Below are 11779 nucleotides of genomic sequence, written 5' to 3' on the forward strand. Positions count from 1 at the left end.
GGGCACGGGGGGGGGGGGGGGGTATCGCAGCCCCGGGGGAGGGACGTTCAGCAGCTACCCCAGGCTTTCCTGGGAGAGGAAGAAGAAGGGTCTGAGATGTGTTTCCAGGACAAGTGGTGGGGTGGAAGAAAAGAGAAGGTATCTGCCTCCCCCCCCCCCAAAAAAAAAAAAAAACAAAAACCAGCCTTGGACTTTCAGCAAACCCCCAAAACAACGAGGGGGCTTCCCCCCATGCTGCAGGGACGGTCCTGCGAGAGGGTCTGTCCCCTCCCAGCCCCGCACAAAGCTGGAGGAAACCCACGACAAGGGGGACGCGATGGATGCCGAGGGGGCACCCCGAAAATAAAGGCAACGGCAAGAGCAACAGAGCAAACACCACCACCCCCCCCCAACACACACACACAAAGACCCACCCAGGGGGGAAAGCCAAGCTACGAGCACAACCCCACGAAGCCACTAGAGAATCCACCCAGAGCAATTGGTGCTGGATGTCCCCCCCCCGCCCCACGCCACGGGCCCGGTGGCCACCGAGGGGTTTTGCTGAAGCTCGGGGGCACCGCTTGCCCTAAAGGGGGGGGGGGGGGGGGGGACGACAGCCAGGACCAGCAGCTCCCACGGGAGCGACGAGCCAACCGGGCCAGTTCCACGGGGATGTAGCAAACCCACGGTGAAGCTGGAGGTCACGGGCTTGAAGCTGCAAGGGGCCCGTGGGTGTGGGGTGGAGGTCGCAGGTGAGGCTCCTCGGAGCAATTAAGGCTAATTAGGCTTGCCTCACTTTTTGGCTTCACCCTGCTTTCCTTGGGGGGGGGGGGGGGATCCAAGAGCATCACCCCCCGGGGATTGCGGGGTGTTGCTGCGGGAAAAAAAAAAAAAGGCGTTTTGCCCCCCCCCCCAAATCGTGTTCCCGCCAGGAACTGAGGGGGTTTTGCTCTCCGAGGGTCGGCGGCTGCGGGGGGGGCAAGGGGGGGTGTGACACGGGGGTGCTGCGTGTCACCCGGTTGCAGGCGGAGGGGTCTCCGTCATCGCTGCGGCGAGTTGTCCCCCCCCCCAGCCGGGTCTCAGCACCCCTCCTGGGTGCAATGGGGGACGCCAAGACTGGGGGGGGGGGGGGGGGGGGGGGGCACAAAAAAATACCCAAAAGCCAGAACCTCACGCCTTGGGTTTGCTTTTTTGGGGGGGGGGGGGGTTGTTTTTTTTTTTTTCTTTTTTTTTCTGGGCAGCTTGCCCAGGCTGTGCAGCCGCTGCTCCAAGGTGTCACCCACCCCCTGGCAACACCCAAAATGGTATTTTGGGGTGTGCACCCCCCCCCCCCCCCGCGTTTGTTACGGCACCCCCGAGCACGGTTTGGGTGGCAGCACCCATCCAAAGAGCACCCCATAACCAGATCTGGAGGGGCCCCGGGGGGGCATGGTGTGGGGTACCAGCACCCCCAAAGGGCCAGCACAGTGCCCCCCCACCCCCCAAAAAAAACAAAACAAAACACCCCTACACCAGAAGGACAACCTGCTCCCACAGCGCCCCAAATGCTGCTGCACCCCCCCAAAAACTAAGATGAAGTTGGGGAGATGGAGAAGCCCCCCCGTGTCGTGGGGTGCAGAGGTATGGGGGGGGGTATGACTTGAGGCGGGGGGGGGCACCACTTTCGGCTGTCTGCCCAGAAGAGGGGGGATCCAGGCCCCCCCACCCCAGGTAAGGTGGGAAGGGGGAACGTGCTGGGGAAGGAAACGGGGGGGCACAGGGGGGGCAGCTGAAACAAGGGGGAGCTGAGGCCAAAACAGAGACGGGAGCGGGGAGGGGGAACCACCAGCCAGGGGAGGGCAGGACCAGGGAGGGGGGGGCAGCGGCAGCAGGTCAGTGGTCATTTTTGTCTTTAAAAAATTATTTTTACCTTTAAAAAAAAAAAAATCATTTTTGCCTTTTAAAAAAAAAAATCACTTTTACCTTTAAAAAAATCATTTTTGCCTTTAAAAAAATCATTTTAACAAGCCCTGGAGCCGCTGGCTGGCGGCAGGAGCGCCAGTGGGATGGGAGGATGTTGGGGGGGTTGGGGTTTAGCACCTCTCCCTGCCTGGGGTGCGGTGGGGGGGCCCCCTCAGAGGGGTTCTTGCTCCCCCCTTTCTCTACCTCGGGGGTGTGGGCTCGAGGGGAGCCCCCTCCATCACCCCGGGGGTCTGTGTTGAAGCCCCGAGTGGCAGCGAGTGTTCCACGGGAGCTGTTTAAAAGGAAAGAAAAGCCACCGTTTTTCACAGCTCTGAAATTTCTTCAGTCCCTGGGAGAGGGGAAATTATTAAACAAAAAAAAAAAAAAAAAAAAAAAAAAAAAAAAAAACCCAAACCCATCGTTTTGCCCCACTCAGCCCCTCTCCTCCTGGCAGGGAGGCAGGAGAGCTCCCGCTGTCCGTGCTCTGCCCCAGACCCTGCGGCAAAGCAAGACACACACGGAGGAAACTCATCTACTTTCAATATTATTCCTGTGTAGAAAAAACGTCAGACAGTTTTGTATAAATATCACAGCTCCAGAGTTTAAAATTGCATGTTGCTTTTGTTGTTTGGTTGGGTTTTTGTGGGTCTTTTTTTAAACAACCAAATACAAAACAGAAACACGCAACACTCCCTCCCCACCCCGGGGCTTGGAAAACAGCGGGATGGAGTCCCCAGCTGGGGGGGGGTCCCACGGGGCTGTCGGTGGCGGTGACCCCAAAACCTCGGAGGAACAGAGCAGCCCCCAAACCCCAGGGGTTTTCACAGCCTGCCCTTTCGGGGTTTTTCACCTTCTTTAGGCGAGCGGTTCCCGGGAGGATTTGGGGCCGTGTCAGGTGAAGGAAGGACACGGGGTGCAGGGGGAGCGGGGACACGCGGCGGGACGGGGGGCACGCACACACACAGAGCTCCCCAAAAATCGCAGACTCGCGGAATCCGCTTGGCCATGACCCTCAGGATTGAGTCCCACCACTAACAGGCCACCCCTAAACCCCATCCCTAAGCACCACGCCTGCACGTCTTCCCAACACCTCCAGGGCTGGCGACCCCACCGCTTCCCCCGGCAGCCCGTTCCAGTGCTTGACGACCCTTTGAGGGAAAAAATTTTTCCTAATATCCAACCTAAACCTCCCCTGGCACAACTTGAGGCCGTTCCCTCTCATCCTATCGCTTGTGAACCCCCCCCCCCAGCCGCTCCTCCCAGGCCTTGTGCTCCAGCCCCTCAGCATCCCTCCTGGAGTGGGGAGGGGGGGGACCCAAAACTGGACCCAGTATTCAGGGTGCAGCCTCCCCAGTGCCAAGCAAGGGGAGATGATCGCTCCCCTAGTCCTGCTGGCCACACTATCGCTGACACAAGCCAGGATGGTGTTGGCCTTCTTGGCCACCTGGGCACACATTCAGCCAGTTGTTGACCAGCCCCCCCCCCCCACGGCCTTTTCCCCTGGGCAGCTTTCCAGCCGCTCTGCCCCAAATCCACAGCGCACCAGGCAGCCCAGCACCCCCCCAGCCAAAGGCACATGGGCTCACAGAGAGCTTTTGAGATACACACACACCCCCCGCCCCCCGGCCCCCAACCAGCCCCACAGGTACTGGTTGTTGGGGTTGGGGGATGTGGGAGCGTCACAGCCCCCACTCCACCCCCTTTCTCACCACCCAACAGCCCCAGGGCTCCAACCCCAAATCCTGCCACCCACCCAGCACGAGAGTGGGGCTGCCCCCGCAGCAACTGGGTGGGGGCTATGGGGGGAAGCACGCCACAAAGATAATAATTACAATTAAAAAGAAGAAAAGTGTGGGGCCACAGTCTGCCTTTTTTAACTTAGAAATGGTTCAACTGTCCCACAGTCTTCAAAAAAACCCCAGAGCTGGTGGCTTCCACCCTCCCCACCCCCCCTTTAAAACTCCATAAAATCACAGTTCCACGTTCCGCAGTTTCCCTTTCCTTTTTTTTTTTTTTTTTTTTTTTTTGGTGGCAGTGCTCTTGTTTCTGGGGTGCTGTTGGGTTTTTTCCCCTCCCCCCTCTTCTTGATTTTTCTTTCCCTCCTGGCTCTCCTGCGTGCCCCCAGCACCTCTCCTAGGATGCGGAGAGAGGTGACGTGCCGCGGTCCCTTTTCCCGCGGGGACAGGGACACGCAGTGGCCAGGGATGGAGAGGCAGCGGCTTCCTGGAGAGGAAAGAGGCCGACAACTATTGCACGTGGGGCGATGGCAGAGCACACCCCCCCACCCCGCTCTGTCCTTGTCACGGCTCCCCGATTTTCCTCACAGGGACCGCGAGGGGGGCAGGGGACAGCGAACACACAAGATGGGAGACGGGGAAAAGAAGCTGAAGAGGAAGATGCGCAGATCTGGAGGCCGGTGCTGGGTGAATCCCGGGTGAGGAGTCAAGGAGGAGCCTCCGGATGTTGCGAGTGGGGAGGAAAAAACTCAGAAAAAAAACCAAACCAAAACAAAACAAAAAAATTGGGAGCGAGGGAGGAGGAGGAGCAGTCTGGAAACCATCTTTTTACATCTTGTGCCGGTGGGGCTCCTGGAGCAGCCACAGTTTGCTCGCCGCCGGGCAGAGCTCAGCCTCTCTCTGCTCCCGCAGTCCCTACGCCGCAGCCGGAGGACCAGGGACGGGGTGTGTGTGGGGGCGGGGGGGGGGGGGGGATACACCCCCATTTTCCACCGCTGTCCTCCCCTCCCCATCCCAGCCAGGTGCCCAGGGGGGGAACTTTGGCTCCTCACATCATGATGTGCCGCCGGCGGTGAAGGGCCAGGTGGTCGGAGCGGGAGAAGCTGCGGTCGCAGTCCGAGCAGCGGAAGGGCTTGATGCCCGTGTGCTTGCGGAAGTGCCGCGTCAGCTCGTCGGAGCGGGCGAATTTCCAGGTGCAGCCTTCCCAGGTGCATTTGTAGGGCTTCTCGCCTGCGCGGGGCGGGGGGAACGGGGAGGGGTCAGCCCGGAAAAAAGTTCCCCCCCCACCCTCTAACAGAGAAAGACAGGGTTTCCTGGCCGCGCCAACCCCTCGGCATCTCGGCGCCAGCTGCCACACCCACGCTGCCAGCAACGCCCTGGATGGTATTTTGGGGTGTGCACCCTCCTACACACCCCCCCTCCTCGGGGTTTGTTACAGCATGGTTTGGGGTGGCAGCACCCACTGTTCTCCCCGCGGCACAGGCTGGGGTGCCAGCCCCAGGGGTGGGGGGGCCAAACACCCCATGGGGGGCACTAGGAGCCCTCCCTGGTAGAGGAGAAGGGAGCTGGGGTCACCCCAAGGAGTACCCCCCATAACCAGATTTGGGGGCAGGAGGGGCTCCGGTGCACGGTGTGGGGTACCAGCACCCCCAAAGGGCCAGCACAGAGCCTCCCAAAGCCTGCAGTGCCCCCCCAGCCCCCCAAAGGGCCTCTGCAAGCCCTGGCAGCGGGTGCCAGCACTCCCAAATGGCCCCCCCCCCGAGCCCCTAAAGGGCCCCCAAGACCTTGGCAAAGAGTGCTACCATCCCCAAAGGGCATATTAAATCCCCCAAAGGACTGCCCCCCCCTCACTGGCAGAGGGTGCTGGCACCCTCAAAGGGCCCCCCAACCCCTGACACAAGCTGCCAGCACCCCTAAAGACCCATGAGCCCCCAAAGGCCACCCCCCCAGCCCCCAGCAGCACCACCAAAGAGCCACCCCAAGCCCCCAAAATGCCTCCCCAGCCCTGACACTGGGTGCCAGCACCCCCGAAGACCCCCACCCTGAGCTCAGGGACAGGCCACCATCACACACCCACACACCCCCCCCAGCCCATGGGGAGCAGGGGGCACTGATCCCGACACTCCAGGGCAAGGGGGGGGGGGGTGGGGGTGCGTGGCACTGACCCCCACCTGTGTGTATCCGCCGGTGAGCTTTGAGGTGGGAGCTTTTGGTGTAGACTTTATTGCAGCCCTCGAAGTCGCACTGGTGGATGCGCCGCTTCTTCAGGTCGGGGGAATCGGCTCGCTGCCCCCGCGCCGCCGGCCTGCCGGGAGGAGGGAAGGATGGAGGAGGGCACGGTCCCCGTACCCACAGACCCCCACGGGGTGCCCAGGGACACAGGCAAGGCGGGGGGGACACACGAGGAGGGGGACGCACGTACGAGGAGACTCACTCTCTCTGGAGGTCCTGGAAAGGGGCCGGGCCGCTTTCAGAGGCGCTGTCCTCACTGTCGCTGTTCATGTCCATGGGGTACATGGAGCCCGGGTCAATTTTCACTGGTGGGGGGCGGGAAAGAAAAGCTATTGAGAAACAAGGAGGGAGGCGGGGGGTGAGGCTTGTGAGCAGAAAACAGAGGCAGCCCCCCACCCCCCTAAAAACACCCCATCCCTGCACCAGACGGACAACCCTCCCCCTGCTCCCGCTGTTCCCCACCCAAAAAAAAAATAAAATCAAGGTGGGGAGATGCAGAAGCCCCCTGTGCCCTGGGGCGCAGAGATACAGGGGGGCATGACTTGTGGGTGGGGGGGTGTCCCTTTCAGCTGTCTGCCCAGAGGAGGGGTGATGCCCCCCACCCCAGATAAGGTGGGAAGCAGGGAATGTCCTGTGGAAAGGGACTGGCGGGGAGCACGGGACGGGCAGCTGAACTGAAACCAGAGCTGCCCACGGGAAGGGCAGGCAGGCTGCCAGCAGCGGGATGGGTGGCAGGCAGGCAGCGTCACACCCCGTGTGTCCCCTGGCCTCCCCATGTCCACTTGGGGAGCAGAGGGGGGGGGGGCTTTGTGTAAAGGTGGCAGATGATGAGTTGGGGGACAACCCAGGGTGGAAAAGAATCAGAACCCCTTCAAGGGTGCTGCTCCACAAGATGGGACACTCCCCCAGCACCCCTAAAAAATGTCAGGGTTTCCCCCCTACACGTCCTTACCGGAGCCAGCATTCTTGCCGTCCCCCCCAATGAGGGGTACGGTGATGGCGGTGACCCCGTCGGTGGGCATGGTGGTGTAGACGACTGGGAGGGACTGGACCACCACAGGGATGGTCTGGAGGTTGCCCATCTTGCTGGGCAGGTTGACGGAGGGGATGGTGTGGATGACATGGAGGATCTGCTGCCCGCTGCTGCCCTGCGTGGAGGCCAGGATGGAGCCGGGCGAGAGGACAGCCGGGATGGCCGAGGTGGAGCTGAGGCCGGAGGGCGAGATGGAGACGGTGGTGGGAGCGGGAAGAGGGGGAGCCACCAGCAAGGGGGAGGACTGGACTGAGGTGGTGGGGGGCGGCAGCGGTGGTGGCGGGGGGGCCGAGGCCGTCGCTGCCACCTTGGACTTGTTGAGGGAGAGATCGACGGGTTCGGCCTGGGGCTGGCCGCAGTCGCTGGCCAGCAGCTCCTCGGGGGGCTCCGTCTTGATGTCGGCCAGCAGCACCGGCGGGTCGAGGGGGCCCTCAGCCAGCAGCGCCGACGAGCTCATGGCAGGTGTCGCCTTCCCCTGGCCCTGCAAGAGACCCGCGGCCCGTGAGGGTGGGAGGGGACAGGGGGAAACTAAGGCACAGGGCCCCATCGCTGCCGCAGGGTGAGCCCTGAGGGCGCGGTTGGGTGAGGGGGGGACACCCCGAGACACCCGACACCCCCCACCCCGAACAGCAAATGGCGGCCGCGCCCCCCCAAGTTCCCTCACGACGGCAGCGGCGCGAGCCGAAGGCGGGAAGGAGAAGCCCCGCCCACTCCCCCCCCCCACCGCCGCCGCGCGCGCGCGCGCGCGCGCCCCCCTTTGTGCCGCTGCCCGGCCCCGCCCCCTCCCGCCTCCCTCAGGGCCGGGCGGGAGTGGGCGTGGCCAGCGCGGGGCGGTGGCGGGCCCCGCCACGCTCCCTTCCCCCGCGTCTTAAAGGGGCCGCGCCGCCGCTGCGCCGCGAACACACCCCCCCCCCCCCACTCCGGTAACGGCGCTAAGCGGCGGCGGGGTGCGTGGTCACTCACCGGCCAAGCGGCGCGGGGGGGGCTCCTCCGCGGGTGCGCGGCGCTCATCCCCTCCGCGGGCAGGATCATGCTCCCCGCCGCGCTTCACCGGGCCGGGCGAGAGGTGTGAACGCGGCCCCGCGGCTCCACCCTGGCTCGACCCGGGGTGGGGCTCCTTAAAAGGGCCCGGCCGCGGCAGGGAGGGGCCGTGGGGCCGGGCCGCACCCGTGACAATCATCCCCCCCACCCCCTCCCCTTCAGAACCCCACCACGCGCGGAACCCCCAGTACCACACCCCACCCCCCCTCCACCCCTCCTTGCTGGGGGTCCCTCCGTGGGCACGCGTGGGGGTGCACGCAGACGCCACGGGGGACACCCCCCTCAGCCCAAAGCAGGACTTCATCACCCCAACAGTGATATCCACCCCCCTCCCCGCCGCCGGGGACCCCCCCACACCCCCAGCACGTACCTGCCTGCAAAGCAGAGACGTTTCCCGCCCCCCCCACCCCCCGAGACGGGCACACGGAGCCCCCCCACGCACACTCACACACACAGACACCCGCGCGGCCCCTCCCCGGGGCACACCCAGCGCACACACCCACCCTCCGCACACACACACAGAGCCAGGCCACCCCCACCCACCCAAAACACCCCCCAACACACACACACAAAGCCAGGGACCCCCAAAACACACCCACCCCCTCCCCCAAATCACCGGTACCCCCAAAACACCCCCACCCACACACACACAAGTAGGGACCCTGCCAATCACCCCCACTCACAGCCAGGAACCCCCCAAGCACCCCCACGCTCACCAGAGACACCCCCCCCCCAAAGACACCCCCCCCCTATCACCGGGACTCCCCAAAACAGCCCCCCCCGCTCTCAGGTTCCCCCCCCCCACGGGGGACACCCCCACAAACGGCCACACAACCGCCCCCCTCTCTCCTGGGGACCCCCAACCCCAGCAATGCTCCCGCCCCCCCCCAGGAGCCCCCCCAAGGGTCCCCAAAACCACGCTCCATTTTGGGGGGGGGGGCCCCCAAAGGGGCGACCCTTTCCCCTGGGGAACCTTCCCAGCCCAAACTTGGGGGGGGGGGGGACTTGCACCCCAAAGCCCCGCGGGGCTGGGGGGGGAGGGAGGAATGTGGCAGCGAGGTGGGCAGGGGGCTTCACTAACACCCCCCCCTCCCAAATCCAGCCTCGCTGCCCCCCCGCACCCCACGGGGCTACCATCAGTGAGCTGAATTCCTCTGTCCTCAGCCCAGCTACACCCAAAACCCACCCAGGCGGAGGGGCGGGGGGGGCGCTGAGAGGACCCACCAGTCCCCCCACTACACCCTATATCGGGGGCCCCCCTCCCTACACCCCTTATTTTACCCACCCCACCCGGAATAAATAGCGACACCCCCCTTTTTTTGCCCTAAAATAGCTCAGGATGTGGGGTGCCCCCAAACCATGGGGTGACCTTGGGGGGTGGGGGTGGGGGGGCAGGCGTGGGAAAATGCAGGCAGCTGCCTTCCGTCCCCCCCCCCGCCCGGTCCCTGTGGGGTCCTGCGTGTGTCCGTCCACCCCCCCGCGGTGTCCGTGTCCCCCCCCACCCGTGGGCGGGGGGGGGTGGGCACACCCTGCCGCCGTCACACCTCCCCGAGGAATTTCCTCCCCGCTCCACCCTCTGGCAGCGGCCGCCCGGGATGCTGAGTGGGGGGGGGGGGGAGGAGTGAGGGGGTGGTCCTCGTGGGGACCGAGCACGGGTGGGGGAATCATCCACCCCCACACACACATAGACCCCTTGGGGGTGGGCTCAGCCCCGCTTCCCACAGCTGGGGGGGGGGGGGGGGGGGGCGATGGATGGAATTGGGGACGAGCACCACCCCCCCCCCCCCTTAAAAACAGCACTGCCCGAGCCCACGGCACGATCTCCCCCGCCCCGTCCGTGGGCCACCCCCTCGCCAGACATTTTGGGGGTGCGGGGCGGCTCCCCCAAAGCCAAGTTCGTGTGTGTGTGTCCCTGAGGAAGGGGGGGGGGGGAAACTGCGAGCCTGCTCGGGCAGGCTGCGGGCAGCCCCCCCCGCAGCGATGGGGAGACGGGTGGGGGGGGGTGTCACGCAGCAGCGTGTGTGTCGTCCCCCCCTCGTTACCATCTTTTCGTAGCGCGTGGGGGAAGGGCAGCGAGTCCTGCTGCCGGGGACCCCCCCCCCACCCCCTCCCCTGCCGCCTCGCCCCGGGGGGGGGGGGACGACACACACATACACGACACGCACGAGGAGGGTCGGGCCCTTTAAGAGCAAAGGGCGTGGGAGGAGGGGGGAGGGGAGGGCGGGGCACGCGCCGCGACGTCGCCCCTCGCCCCCCCCTTTCTTCCCCCCACCCCCCCCCCCGCCGTGACCTCCCAAGCGCGCGGCAGCGCCCGCCCCGGAAGCGGCCACGGCGGGGGGGGGGGGGGGGGCCCACGCGAGACCCGGCGGGGGGAGGGAAGGGCGGGGGGGGTGGGGTGGGGGGGGCGGTTCCCTCCACCCCCCCCCCCCCTCCCCTTCGCCGGGCCTTCTGCTGCCAAAATACCCCCCCGCACCCCCCCCCTCCCTCCTCCCAACAGGTCCGTTCCCACCCGCGGGCGCTGCCCCTTTAAGAACCCACGCAAGACGGCTCTCCCCACGCCGGTTCGCCCCGGTCGAGGCCCCCACTCACTTTCCCCCGCGCCTCCTCCGAGCGCATCCCCGCCGCCGCCGCCGCCGCTGCCCCCGGGGCGGGGCCGGGTGGGGCGGGTGGGGCCCCACGGGCGGGGAGGGGCGGGGCCGCGTTGGGCGGAGCTCCCCCTCCCCCACCCATTTTTGGGTGGGGGCACTCCCACCCACTCCCCCCCCCCCCCAAAAAAAAAAAAAAAAGGGGTGCCCCGCCCTGCGGTGACATCATCAGCAGCCAATGGGCGGCTCCCCTCGCATCCGGCGTTGCCGTGGAAACAGATGCAGGCTTTGGGGAAGGGGGGGGGGCCCCCCACCTGCTCCCATCCCACCCCCCCCAAACCCCACCCCACGCAGCCCCCTCCCCCCCCCCCCCCATCGTGTCGGTGGGTGGGTGGGGAGGAGAGGCAAGGTGAAAGAGGGGCTGAGACCTGGTGAACTCATGTCAGCGATGGCTGGGCGGTGAGCAGGGGCAGAGCGCGCACACACACACCCCCCCTCCATTTTGGGGGGGGGGCCATGTCTCCCCACTCACACGTGACAGGACCGGGGGGGGGGCAGCATCCCCCCCTGCACCCCCACATCCCCCCCTCCCACCCCGTAGCGGCATGGAGCACCCCCCAAAACCACCCACGGGTGCCCCGGGAGGGCCGTGACCTTGGCCAGCCAGGACAAGCTGCCGGTGCTCAAGGCTGGGGGGGGGGGCCCCCAACAAGGGGACACCCCCCCCAGTGACACCCCACTCTCAGCTGCTGCGGCTCAACAGGGGGTGGGACCCAACCTACCCTTTTATTTTTTGAAAAAAAAAAAAAAAAAAAAAAAGCAATTTCCCTTCCCCTAGAAAATACAGGGCTGGGGTGAAGCCTTAAATGCAGGTAACCCCCCCCCCAAAAAAAAAAAAAAGAAAAGAAAGGGAGGAAAAAGGCCTCTTCATGGGAAAACAGAGTGGGGTGCAGTTTTGGGGGGGACAGGTACTTTGGGGTGACTTTGGGCAGGAGGGTTGGGATGAGGAGCCTGGGGATGGGGGGTAGTGTTGGTTCTGGGGGGGGGGTGTGTGTGTGTCTTGCCCCCCCAAGGCTGGAACTGGGGGTGGGCAGGCTGGGATCCAGCCGATAAATAAACGGGGAGGGGAGGACCCCAATTTTTTGGAATAAAAAAGCAGCGGGGACGCGGGGCTCTGGCTCGCCCTTTTCTCCATCAGAGAGGAAAGACCTTGGAGCCAAAATCATTTTTCT

General features: G+C 65.0%; 1 protein-coding gene across 3 annotated transcripts; it reads right to left on the bottom strand.

The window, feature by feature from the left end:
• Nucleotides 1-2448: 2448 nt before the first annotated feature.
• Nucleotides 2449-10599, bottom strand: KLF8 (Kruppel like factor 8). Of its 3 annotated transcripts, none has more exons than XM_042807400.1 (5): nucleotides 10552-10599; nucleotides 6841-7402; nucleotides 6091-6217; nucleotides 5828-5961; nucleotides 2449-4886 (listed from the first exon to the last, which is right to left on the bottom strand). In XM_042807400.1, the coding sequence occupies exons 1-5, from the start codon at nucleotides 10576-10578 to the stop codon at nucleotides 4705-4707; spliced, it is 1032 nt and encodes a 343-aa protein (XP_042663334.1). In that variant the 5' UTR covers nucleotides 10579-10599; the 3' UTR covers nucleotides 2449-4704. The 3 variants fall into 3 exon arrangements, with proteins under 3 accessions (XP_042663334.1, XP_042663333.1, XP_042663332.1); XM_042807399.1 differs by lacking the exon at nucleotides 10552-10599 and adding an exon at nucleotides 7885-8080 and having other exon boundaries at nucleotides 6091-6193; XM_042807398.1 differs by lacking the exon at nucleotides 10552-10599 and adding an exon at nucleotides 7885-8078.
• Between the last annotated feature and the right edge of the window lie 1180 nt (nucleotides 10600-11779).

This window comes from Tyto alba, unplaced genomic scaffold (assembly GCF_018691265.1).
Source record: "Tyto alba isolate M040663 unplaced genomic scaffold, T.alba_DEE_v4.0 Super-Scaffold_5, whole genome shotgun sequence".
Lineage (NCBI taxonomy): Eukaryota > Metazoa > Chordata > Aves > Strigiformes > Tytonidae > Tyto > Tyto alba.